Source organism: Hyperolius riggenbachi, chromosome 6, assembly GCF_040937935.1.
Source record: "Hyperolius riggenbachi isolate aHypRig1 chromosome 6, aHypRig1.pri, whole genome shotgun sequence".
In the NCBI taxonomy this organism is placed as follows: domain Eukaryota; kingdom Metazoa; phylum Chordata; class Amphibia; order Anura; family Hyperoliidae; genus Hyperolius; species Hyperolius riggenbachi.
Window position 1 is genome coordinate 203,577,727 of NC_090651.1, and position 12,466 is coordinate 203,590,192.

Here is a 12,466-nt window from a genome sequence, read left to right on the forward strand (position 1 = left end):
ACTTTTAAATATGGGTTCACTTTAGCTTTAAAGAGTATTCTTACTCGTATATAAAAGATTCCAATGTATACAGTCACAGTTACATATGTATATCTGATTTTTTAAATATGGTGACTGCTGTATTGCAGCAGCAAAAAGTAATTTTTTTTTTTTTTTTTGACGGTGCCCAAATTATGCACCGAGTGCCACTATAGCTGTAATTCCTATTACGACCTATGTGGCCCTGGTTGCGCCCAAATCTCCTGCACGGTTTTTACAGCGCTTGTCTGTGCTATGGACTGTGTCAGTGCATCTGTTGTCACCATGCATGGCAGGAATCTGATGAGACATGAACCAAGCCTAATACACAATTGAGAACTCACCTTTCTACATCATATAAGGTGTTTGAGACCTTCTGAATAACCTCCACATTGTACTCAGCGGCCAGTCTTTCCACCTCGGAATCACGCTGCTTTGAATACGGCTCCGTATCTACTTCAAACGTCAGACGAGTTACCTTCCACTTCTTGAAAAGCACAGGGAAGACTTCTGCAGGCTTCCCCCTGACCACAAACAGTCTGAGAAGAACATAATCAACCAATGTTGAGTTGCAGGAACACAAGCAATTGCAGAAGTGCATTTCTATCCCTCAGATTAAGGCTAGAGTCACACTACAAGCACTGCATAAAAAACACACATTAAAAAGGTGTGTGAATTGCAATGGAGACTGGATATAGACATTAATAAGAAAAAAAAAAAAAAAAAAAAAAAAAAAAAAAACATACAGCGAGTTAAACATTATCCGTTACAACTCAGAAATGGGAATAGGCTAGGCATTAGGTTGAGAGCAGGGGTGCTCGTATACCACTTTTCAAAATCCGAATTGATCCGGATACCCAGATATCCAAATCCGAACTTTCAGATATCCGCGTTCATGCGGATATCCCAATGCATTATCCGGGCAGATTCGGATATCCGGATAGAAAAACCGGAAGTACCCTTTACAAAAAAAAAAAAAAAAAAAAAAAAAGGGTAAATGAGGCATGTAGCGTCATTTTTTAAAAGAGAACACTAATTGATAATGTTAAAATTACCCCCCCCCCCAATAAAATAAATAAATGGCTGTCAATTAACATTAAGCCTAGGTTCCAGACAGCTTTCGTGCAGCCCACATTGTGTCCAAAGTCCAACCGCACAACTGGGATATGACAATTTTCAGCCGAGACACCTCCGAAAAACTACATAGCAATTGTGTTTTGGGTTAGATATAGGTGGTATCAGTGGCCTGTGGCACCCTGGCGTGGCGGTAGGAGCTGCACAGGCAGCAGGAGCAGGGCAATGCAGCAGCAGCAGGTGTAACGTGTGCCAGGAGCATGCCGGACGTGGCACATGGCAAGTGCCAGTCAGACAGCAGAGGAGAATACACTAGTACACACTAACTGTCACACTGGCACTACTCACAGCACAGCAGTTCTGTAGAAAGCTAACAGTAGTACTACTACTCTAACAACTACTAGCACTGACTGCAGTACTAACTACACAATAACACAGTAATCCTATCCCCTAATCCCTAACCTAACCTATACCTAAGGCTAATAGCTGGCCAGCAGGCAGCAGCTGGCCTGGTCTGTGCACAGCACACACACACAGAAACATAGCAGCACACACACTGACTGTAACTCAAATGACATCAAGCTAATTAATGATTTAACAATAGTGTAGTGATAGTGAAGGGGTTAATCACAGAACAGCTTCAGGTTTATCTGTGTACAGCTCCTACTAGGCCACCAGCACTGGAGCATGTCTCTCAGTGAGCATTCAGCAAGATGATATGTCTCATCATGGCAGCCCTCATTATACAGGGGGGCTGGCCAGTGTTCCTTTCTGTGATTAGGTGCCAGGGTTTAGGCTGGGAGCCCTCTGATTGGCTCAATGAGGTCAGGTGGGGCTAGTCAGGGTTCCCCTCTGTGATTGGTTGCTAGGGCTTCTGCTGGGAGCCCTCTGATTGGCTCCAGGACGTTATCTCCTTAGTTACAGTATTCGGATCCGGATATCCGGGTATGCGACCAAATATCCGCGGATTGCTATCCGGATTTGCTGAGAAATCCGGAATCCGATTCGGATAGCTGAAAAAAAGTTCGGATATCCGGGTTAACCGGATATCCGGATGAGCATCCCTGGTGGAGAGCACACTTGCATTGGCGATTTCATGGGCATTTGTAGAGAATGCAAATGCAGAGTGCCGAAAACGATTTCCATGATTTGCAAATTTTTGGATAACAGCAAAATATGATTCAAGCCCGGAACCCACTAGCAGTGCTTTTCTAAGCACTTGTGATTTGAAAAGCTCTTGCTAATGTAATGCTATGTGTGTGATCCCACTTGAAAAAAAAAAAAAAACCCATAGCACAACATTAGTAGGAGCTTTTCAAATCACAAAATGTCCAGTGAGGTGGTGCGCATTTTTGTTGCACGATTCTGACAAGTGTGCTCTCAGTGTTATAAGTATATGCCAAGATTTCCTGAGTCGACATGAACTATCTGTGTGTTATGATCATGTCTGCAGCGTTTACTGCTGGCTGCAGTGGTATTGCAACCCAAGCAGTTCTGATGTCATTACATGCATTTGCTTGCATAGTTTGGTTTGCACTTAAACTAGTTGCTGATTCCATCTGCAGTCGCTCTGAAGTTAATGACAGTTTAATATGCTTTTGTGTAAACAAACATTGTCTGCTGCAATGGAGGGGCAATCCCTTTCCTGCAGGCTGCATATCATTGTCTGCCTTTTCCTGCTGTCAGCCTGTGATTAATTACCATTCACTTGTGTGGTAATCTGCAGGTCTGCTCCCATTGGATGACCTCAGTATAAAGAACTGCTTCCTGCAATGCTTGATGGGCTACCATAGTCTCAGATTCTGTCTGTTACTCTGCTCGTGCCCCACCTCGTTCCTAGTCCGTGTGGACTGCCCTGACTCCTGCGAAGGGGTCAGCGAGTCCTCCTAGTTCTGCTTTTGTTCTAGAAGTTGTTACTCTGCTTGTCTTGTGTCATATATTGGTTCATCGCCAATATATACGCATTCTTGCGCATTTTGTTATTTTCCTTGTATTCGTGTTACGTTGATACATCAGTGTCACGAACTGTTTATTTCCTGTGTTCAGTTAGTCAGCCTTCCAGCACGTTTTGGTAGTTTGCGCGTATCGTGATCACCCGTGCTGAGCTAGTATCCTGCTCCTGTTTGTGGATTGCGTTCATCTCTGCGAGGAGATAACAAATCCTTCTGAATCCTGTCCTGTTACCGTTTGTGGATTGCGTTCATCTCTGCGAAGAGATAGCGAATCCTTCTGAGTCCTGTTCCCTGTATTGCTCCAGTGCTAGTCAGTGTTCCTGCTTATGTCATATATCAGTTCATTGCCGATATATACATATGTTAGTCAGACGTTACAAATAGTTTCTTTGATAGCTGTAATTGTAATACGCTAGGAAAACATACTTATTGTATATTTGTCTGTTTTACGTTCATCTATCTTGATCCTGCTATTTCCTGACTATCCTGTCCTGTCTTTGTGAGGCACGCCATCGCTGCAAGCGCATTGGCTGCCTCATTCCAGTCTGTCTTGTTGTGGACGCTTGCTGTCACTAAGTAGTGGCTAGTTTAGCAAGCGTTCATTCTGTCTACCTGTCCTGATCTCCTCAGTTCTGGTTTATGCGCTCAGCGCTACTCTGCGCTGAGACGTTATCACGAAAGTATTGTTTGTGGCTGTTCGGATCTGCACCGGCTCTGTGCGCCACAATCTCCTATTGGAGTCAGTCCTCTCCTCCACTAAACTGGGGATATCCTGATTCCTGGTGCTGGTGTGTGTACCCCCTTCACGTCAGCTTATGCATCGCGTGCTGACCGTGGAGAATACACCTCCAAGCTTAACACTGTGAAACCATAATTATTTAAAACTAAGAAATATAACATATTGTCTATAAACAACAGTATCACAATGCTGCTTTCCATGCCAAGACAGAAAGATAAGACAGGAGAAAAAGGGAAGAAAGAGAAGAAAAACAAAGAGCAAAACGACAAGATGAGCTCAAACTGTCAAAGGAACTTACTGGTAGCATGAATAGAAAGCAATTCGTCCTCTCTACCAACTGTTGTCTTAGGCCCTCTGCTCACCCCACTTTCCCATCATTGTATATGTAGAGCTTGTAGGGCACAATATTTTTCATGAAGATTAAGCAACTTTAACAATCAAATCAGTGTGGTATCTGTAAGTGCTAACCAGCAGGATGGGGCAGTTTATGAATGGAGGTCCCACTGTACATAGTATTTTTTTTTAGCCTTTGGTCACTTCAGGTACTTTTTTTTTTTTAATGTAAAACCACGATTTTGAAGTGAGAGGGATATATAGGCTGACATTTATTTCCTTTTAAACAATGGACATTGCCTGCCAATCCTGACGACACTGCTGCTAATACTTAGAATTCTGTTTTCTGCTACAAAAAATGGCTAGCGTTTTTTTTTTTTGCTGTGCGATTCCATGCATTTTTTTAGAGTGTCTTTTGTACATCCCAATTCCCTTCTCCCAATAAAAATACAAAGACAAATTACACCAAGTTTCATTTCTTTTTAAACACACAGAAATTAAATGTTGTCATGCTAATGGTGCACCACGATTTACATTATTTTGCCAGCATCCTTGCAATTTGCAAACTGCATGTGATCCATCCCCCCCCCCCCCCCCCCCCAAAAAAAAAAAAGTACCAAAGCCCCTGAAGTGGAAAACAGACATACCCTGAACAAGCATGCAGATCAGGTGCTCTGACTGAAGTCCGACTGAGTAAGCCATATGCTTGAGGCAGGGAACACACTTGACAGTTTTCGTACGCGTTTTCTGCACAGAAAAACTGAGAACTCATGTTAATCAATGGGCTAGTCCACACTTACTGTGTTGTTCGCGCGCAGAAAAAAAACTGACATTTTGCATCCTGATTCTGCACATTTTGGCAGTTTCATCTATCATTTACATCAGCTGCTGTGAAAAAACGCGCGCGTTTTCCTGCATGGAAACACACTTGGTGTGCAGAAAAAGCATGCAGAAAAAACTGAAAGTCAAGTGTGTTCCCTGCCTGATTCAGGTGTGATAACTAAACATTAGCTTACCTGGTAATTTAATTTTAAGTAACCCTCCAGGACAGGTATACATCGAGATCCGGTCCCTCCCAGGAAACAGGAAACATCCACAAGCCTCTCTATAAATTAAAAGATTTGTCAGGTGCTCGGCAGTATTTATAAAAGAAAACAATTCCCAACAGGTCTCAACTACCTGACACCTAACCATAATTACATACATTAATGTATCTCACAATTCATATATACACAGCATAAACACAGTATTGTGCATATTAATATATTACAGTGATATAATAGGGTGGGTTACCCCACCTGTCCTGGAGGGTTACTTAAAATTAAATTACCAGGTAAGCTAATGTTTAGTTTTTTCCATTAACCCTCCAGGACAGGTATACATCGAGATGATAATCAAGAAAACACTAACCTCAGGGTGGGCTGACCGCCTGCAAAACTTTTCTGCCAAAGTCCTGGTCAGACGATGATATACGATCCAATCTGTAGTGCCGCATGAACGTTCCCAGATTCTTCCACGTTGCCGCCTTACAGATTTCCAGAGGAGAAGCACCAGCTCTGAAGGCCCAAGTTGTCGCTGTCCCCCTGGTTGAATGAGCTTTAAGATCTTTAGGAGGTATAGTCTCCATAATCTTATATGCCTCCAGAATGCATAGCTTAATCCAATTTGCAATCGTTCTTTTTGAAGCTTTTTGCCCGACCAATTTCCCCGTATAATTTACAAAAAGGGCTTCAGTTTTCCTAATACTCTGTACTCTTTGCAAATAATCTAACAGTATTTGTCTCACATCCAGAGAATGTCTATCTTTCTCCTTATCATTTGATGGGTTTGCATAGAAACTAGGCAATATGATCTCTTGAGAACGGTAAAATAAATCTCCTACTTTTGGAATAAATTCGGAACTTGTTCTGAGAACTACTCTGTCCTCATAAAAAATACAATATGGCTTTTCGCAGGAAAGAGCTTCTAGTTCGCTTACTCTCCTAGCGGACGTAATTGCCACCAAAAAAATGGTTTTGAAAGTAAGTAAACGTAAATCCATATCTTTCAAAGAACAAAAGGGCGGTTTTGTAAGAGCTTTAAGGACTAATGAGAGATCCCATTTTGGGAAGGGTCTCACACATATCGGCCTGTTCCTTTCTACTGACTTAACAAAACGAATAATTAAAGGATGTACTGCCAACTGTCTGTCTAAAAAAACGGAGAGAGCTGAAATCTGAACCTTAATCGTGCTTAAGGCCAATTTCCTGTCAATTCCACTCTGGAGAAATTCTAACACAGTAGCTATCTCATTAGAATTAAACCCTGTCTGTTCCTTCCACAGATTAAAGGTTTTCCAATATTTCAAATATATAGCACGCGTATTTTTCTTCCTACTTTTGATTAAAGTTTCCACTACCTTATCAGATAGCCCATAACTTTTAAGTATCAACTCTTCAGTAGCCAGGCCGTTAGTTTCCATCTGTTCAGATCTGGTACTATTTGTCCCTGAACTAATACTAATCTTTCCAGATATGGAAGTGGTAATGGTTCCACTGTCTTTAACTTCAGAAGCAGTGGATACCATGACCTTCTCGGCCAATTTGGAGCAATGAGAATCACTGTTGTTCTGGACATTGTGATCTTCCTCAGCACTAACGGCAGCAGATTCAAAGGTGGGAAAGCATACGCTAGTTCGAAATCCCAGATTTGTGCAAGAGCGTCTATCGCCGTTGGATTGTCTCTGGTATTCAGGGAAAAGAAACGTTGACATTTGGCATTTTCCCTGTTGGCAAATAAGTCTATGACAGGAGTTCCCCAGATTGATGTTATCCATTGATATACTTCGTGATTCAACTCCCATTCCATGTTTGACAATTGTCTGCGACTGAGCAGATCTGCTAGTACATTCAAAGAGCCTTTCAGATGGATAGCTGTGAGAGACAACAGACTTTTCTCCGCTAAATCTAGAATCTCCAGCGAGAGTGACAGTAGCTTGTGAGACCTTGTTCCCCCTTGGCGATTTATATAGGCCACTACTGTAGAATTGTCTGTCCTTATCTGAACATGCTTTGCTTGTACAAGATGTTGTGTTGCCACTAGCGCCAGTTTCACCGCCATCAGCTCTCTGTAATTTGAAGACTGATCTTTCATATGAGACTGCCATAGACCCTGCACTTTGAAGTCCTGCACATGAGCCCCCCATCCTGACAAACTTGCGTCTGTGGTTACTATTAGTTGCGTCGGAAACACCCACTGCTTGCCCTGAGTCAGGTTGTGATTCACAGTCCACCATTGCAAGTCTTCTTTCACAATGTTCGGAATTTGTATCACTTGATCTAACGATTCCATTGATTTGCTCCAATTCCCTAGAATCCATGTCTGCAGTGATCGAGCATGCTTCATTGCCCACTGTACTGCTGGTGCTACTGAATTCAGAAGACCCAATAATCTCATCCCATCTCGAATAGATATTCTTTCTAACGTTCTGAAATTTTCTACCTGGAGGACTACTTTTAGCACTTTCTGCTCTGGTAGAAACATCTTTTGTTGAACCGAATCTATAATGAATCCCAGAAACATTATATTCTGTGTCGGCTCCAGCTGCGACTTTTCTAGGCTGACAATCCATCCTGCTGCCTGCAGTTCCCTTAATACTATCTCCCTGTGTTCCAATAATATTTGTTTTGATTCTGCAAATATGAGAAGATCGTCCAGGTAGGGGACAATCATTATCCCCTGTTTGTGTAGGGAGGATACTAGTTCCGCAACCACTTTGGTGAAAATTCTTGGAGCTGACTTTATGCCAAAGGGGAGGCAGCGAAATTGATAATGGGTCACCCCTGTAGTTTCTTTTATCGCAAACCTGAGAAATCTCTGGGATCCTAACTCGATCGGAACATGCCAATATGCATCCTTGAGGTCTATGCTCACCATGAAACAATTGGCAGTCAACAGATTTCTGAGGGAAAAAATCGACTCCATTCTGAACTTCTGATGTTTTATGAATGGGTTCAAGGGTTTGAGATTCAGGATGAGACGGAATTTTCCCGACGGCTTTTTCACCAGGAAAATTGTCGAGTAAAAACCTCTCCCCTGCTCCAAGATTGGCACCAAAGTAACTACGTTTCTTTGCAACATGTCCTGCAGAATAGAACTTATCGCTGTCTGTTCCTCTGTTGAGTGCAGTCGTTTTGTAATCACAAATCTTGTCGGTGGTTTTTGCTGAAACACAATATGGTACCCCGACTGAACTAGGTTCAGAATGAATGGGCTGGTTGCAAATTCTTTCCAATGTGGTAGGAATAGGCCCAACCTTCCTCCCACAGGCGGCTCGTTGTCACTGCTGCTTCCTTGTGGAAGACTCAGTGCTACCAAACAGTGCGTTTGGTTTGTTTTGCTCTCGGGAAAATGACCAGGGTTTACGTCTAACTTGAGTTTTAGGTTTATTTTCCTGTCGGTTTTTACGAAAAAACTTCTTCCCTTGTCTAAATTGCCTCTTTTTGGGAAACCCTTTCTTATTGTCTGAAGACCTTTCCAATATTTCATCTAATTGAGGGCCAAATAACAGGTCACCTGCAAAGGGTATAGTACATAATTTATTTTTGGATATATTGCTACCCTCCCAGGTTTTAATCCAAATATTCCGTCTAGCAACATTGGATAAGGCTGCGGCCCTGGCCGTAAGGCGAATGGACTCTGTTGCAGCGTCAATAATAAAATTAATCGCTTTGAACATTACCGTAAACGAGTTAAGAATTATTTCTTTGCTGGACCCCATCTTAATATGACGCATCACTTGATGCATCCATAAGTCTAGTGTACGTCCTACACAAGTAGTAGCTGCAGCAGGGCGAAAATTCGCACATATTGCTGACCACGTCTTTTTTAGCGCAAATTCCCTCGGCTCCTGCCCTTTGGGATCCTCCTGAGTGGCCGACTGACCTCCCGATCCCGCTGCTGAATCCATACTGCGTCCTGCACGAGTGCAGAGACGCGGAGGACGCCACCAATTCTTCTACCGAGCGGGCGGAAGTGCGTCATCAGGAAGCGGAAATACTCCGTCCGCCATCTTAGATGCTGGCACGCTGCGTACTCCAGCCTCCGCCTCCCCACAGCGTACTCACCGCACTACCAGTCGGCGGCGCCTGCCATGCGAAGAACCACCATATGCAGCCTTCTCTCCCCCGGACACAACTATGCTTCTGGAGAGGTAAGCGGGGCACATAGGAGATCCATAGCCTAATGTATCCATCTGCCCCCGCAGCGCCAACAGCCCTTAGCCACCCAGGCTCTCCAGGACATGCAGCGTTGTACAGAGAGACCTGTCCCTGGAACAGGAAACATCCATACTGCCGAGCACCTGACAAATCTTTTAATTTATAGAGAGGCTTGTGGATGTTTCCTGTTTCCTGGGAGGGACCGGATCTCGATGTATACCTGTCCTGGAGGGTTAATGGAAAAATTCAGATACTACTGCAGCCAAAAAGATCAGCTGTTAGGGCTTGTTCACACTACAAGAGCTTTTTAAGCGCATGATTAATCGCTCCAGTGAAAAGACACACATAGGTTAACATTAGCAAGATCTTTTAAAATCACAAAGCACTTAGAAAAGCTCTTGTAGTGTGAACAAGCGATTATTGTTTAAAAGAAAATACATGCCAGCCTCTGAATTTAAAGGGAACCTAAACTGAGGATGTGGATTTTTCCTTTTAAAATACTACCAGTTGCCTGACTCTCCTGCTGATCCTGTGTCTTTAATACGTTTAGCCACAGCCCCTGAACAAGCATGCAGATCAGGTGCTCTGACTGAAGTCAAACTGGATTAGCTGCATACTTGTTACAGGTGTGTGATTCAGACACTATTGCAGCCAGAGAAATCAGCAGGACAGACCAGTAACTGGTATTGTTTAAAAGGAAACATCCATATCCCTCTCAGTTTAGGTTCCCTTTAAAAGAGATCCTGAGCAGTGGGGGAAAAAAAAAAAAAGAGAAGGAGAAGAAGATTGGAGTTACCTAGGGCTTCCTCCAGACCCCCATTATCCTCTTCAACTCTTCCTTGGTCCCAACAATGGCTTCCGGTAGCGCCCCAGGCATGCACCTCTCATGTCATCACGCCAGTCACCGTAAGTGTCCTGCACGTGCGTGGTTCTCTAAAGACTGAACTGCACCGGCGTGATGACAAGACAGGGGTGCAGGCAACTTCAGCTGCGCTCAGGGTCCCTTTAAATGGCATACAGTTAGTTAAGTTTTCCTAATGTGGAAGGATGTTAGTGCCTTGCAGAGTCTACACCAGGCATGGGCAAACTTGGCCCTGCAGCTGTTAAGGAACTACAAGTCCCACAATGCTTTGCAGGAGTCTATCAGCCAGTGTCATGACTCATAAAGGCAAATGCATTGTGGGACTTGTAGTTCTGTAACAGCTGGAGGGCCGAGTTTGCCCATGCCTGGTCTTCACCCTAGCCTACCTCAAAGGCAGGATAATGAACAATTTGTGTACCTGGAGTTGATAGTTTTCAGGCTTTCATCCAAATCCTTCAGTGCCTCAATGAGGAATCTCCAGCGGTTGACACTTATGCTCATATTTTTGGGGAACCAGGGATCCAAGATGAAAATGGGGTGCAGCTCAGCACAGTCTTTCATGGCAGCAAGCAGGGCAGGGTTATCATGAAGGCGCAAACCTTTCCGGAACCAGTGGATGGAGTGATGCCTCATGGTGGACAAGCTCTGCACTGTACATAAACATGACATGTTTGTGTCATAAGGTAAAAACAGAACATAGGAGCAACACTAATTTATAAAAACATAAAATACATTTATTTTTGTAAACCATGAAAGAGTCCCTGTAGATTTTCTCATCTATAAAGCTGTGCTAAGCTAAGCACTCTCCTCCCGAAGCAGGGAGATGGATCCAGCGACGTCTCCCTGACAACAAGCGCATCACCAATCCATCTTCTGGCCAGTGGGTATGCACAATGTTACAGGGCGGGCACAACGAGACTTCAAACGATCGCAGTACTTTGCGCTGGATTCGTCAGGGATCTTAAAAATCTGATCCGCTGTGACGGTCGTTATCTCAGCGCGACGCTAAGCGGCGTACGCTTGATATCGCATGAACAACCACTTGTCGCTCAAAAATAAGTTTAAAAAACAACAACAACAACAACAACAACAAAAAAGCCGGTGGTCGGGAAAATCGGCGGAAAGAATTGTGAGGTATGTACGGGCCAGTTTATTCATTGCTACAGCTAAACATCACTAAAATAAAAATAAATCCTGCCTGTTTTCATCTGAAAGTTTTCCAGTTTATCCCACCCAGATTTTTTTTGTCAGCCACAACATTAAAATGATGAAATGAGAAAGATGCTGTGAACATGTTTTTTTTAATGGTACCACTCAAGTGGTGGAACAGATCAGTTCTTGAAGGGAAAATGGCTACACTAAGGCTACGCTAAGGACTGAGTGACAAAATGGGTATGGCTGTCAAAACCTTACCAAAACAGAAGATCCTGTGGGGCGATTCCAGTACATAGTGGTTAGTACCTACACAAAGTGATGGAAGGAAGGACAACAGAATCAAGGCAATCGAAGGTTTATTGTTGCCTTGGATAGCAAAGAATAGACTGTCTTCTACACTCCCACAGAAGAGCTACTGTACCACAAATTACTAAAAAAACAATTACAGTTATGAGAAAGATGAAAGAAAACACTGTGCATTGCAGCTTGCTTCAAAGGTTGCTGCATCACAGCAGACCACCTAGAGTGACCAATGGTAAAAGAGCTTGAAATGGGCACGTTATCATCAGAACATTGAGCAATGGAAGAAGGAGGCCTGGTCTAATAAATTTTTATTTTCTTTTTCCGGGCTTGGTTTGGACTTGTTTTTTAACCATTAGAGGACCGCAGGCTTTACCCCCCTTAACCACCCTGGCGTTCTATTAAGATCGCCAGGGCGGCTGCGGGAGGGTTTTTTTTAAATAAAAAAAAAACTATTTCATGCAGCCAACTGAAAGTTGGCTGCATGAAAGCCCACTAGAGGGCGCTCCGGAGGCGTTCTTCCGATCGCCTCCGGCGCCCAGAATAAACAAGGAAGGCCGCAATGAGCGGCCTTCCTTGTTTTGCTTACATCGTCGCCATAGCGACGAGCGGAGTGACGTCATGGACGTCAGCCGACGTCCTGACGTCAGCCGCCTCCGATCCAGCCCTTAGCGCTGGCCGGAACTTTTTGTTCCGGCTACGCTGGGCTCAGGCGGCTGGGGGGACCCTCTTTCGCCGCTGCTCGCGGCGGATCGCCGCAGAGCGGCGGCGATCGGGCAGCACACGCGGCTGGCAAAGTGCCGGCTGCGTGTGCTGCTCTTTATTTGATGAAAAT

The 12,466-nt window shown here is 43.9% G+C and overlaps 1 protein-coding gene across 2 annotated transcripts in view; it reads right to left on the bottom strand.

Moving 5' to 3' along the window:
- LOC137521284 (cryptochrome-1-like) overlaps positions 1 to 12,466 on the bottom strand; it is a 110,352-nt gene that overhangs the window by 53,522 nt on the left and 44,364 nt on the right. For both annotated transcript variants that reach the window (XM_068240319.1, XM_068240317.1), the window contains exons 2-3: positions 10,595 to 10,826; positions 363 to 557 (exon numbers count right to left, since the gene is read on the bottom strand). In XM_068240319.1, the coding sequence (XP_068096420.1) occupies positions 363 to 557; positions 10,595 to 10,809 (410 nt within the window). In that variant the 5' untranslated portion in view covers positions 10,810 to 10,826. The remainder of the gene's footprint in view (positions 1 to 362; positions 558 to 10,594; positions 10,827 to 12,466) is intronic.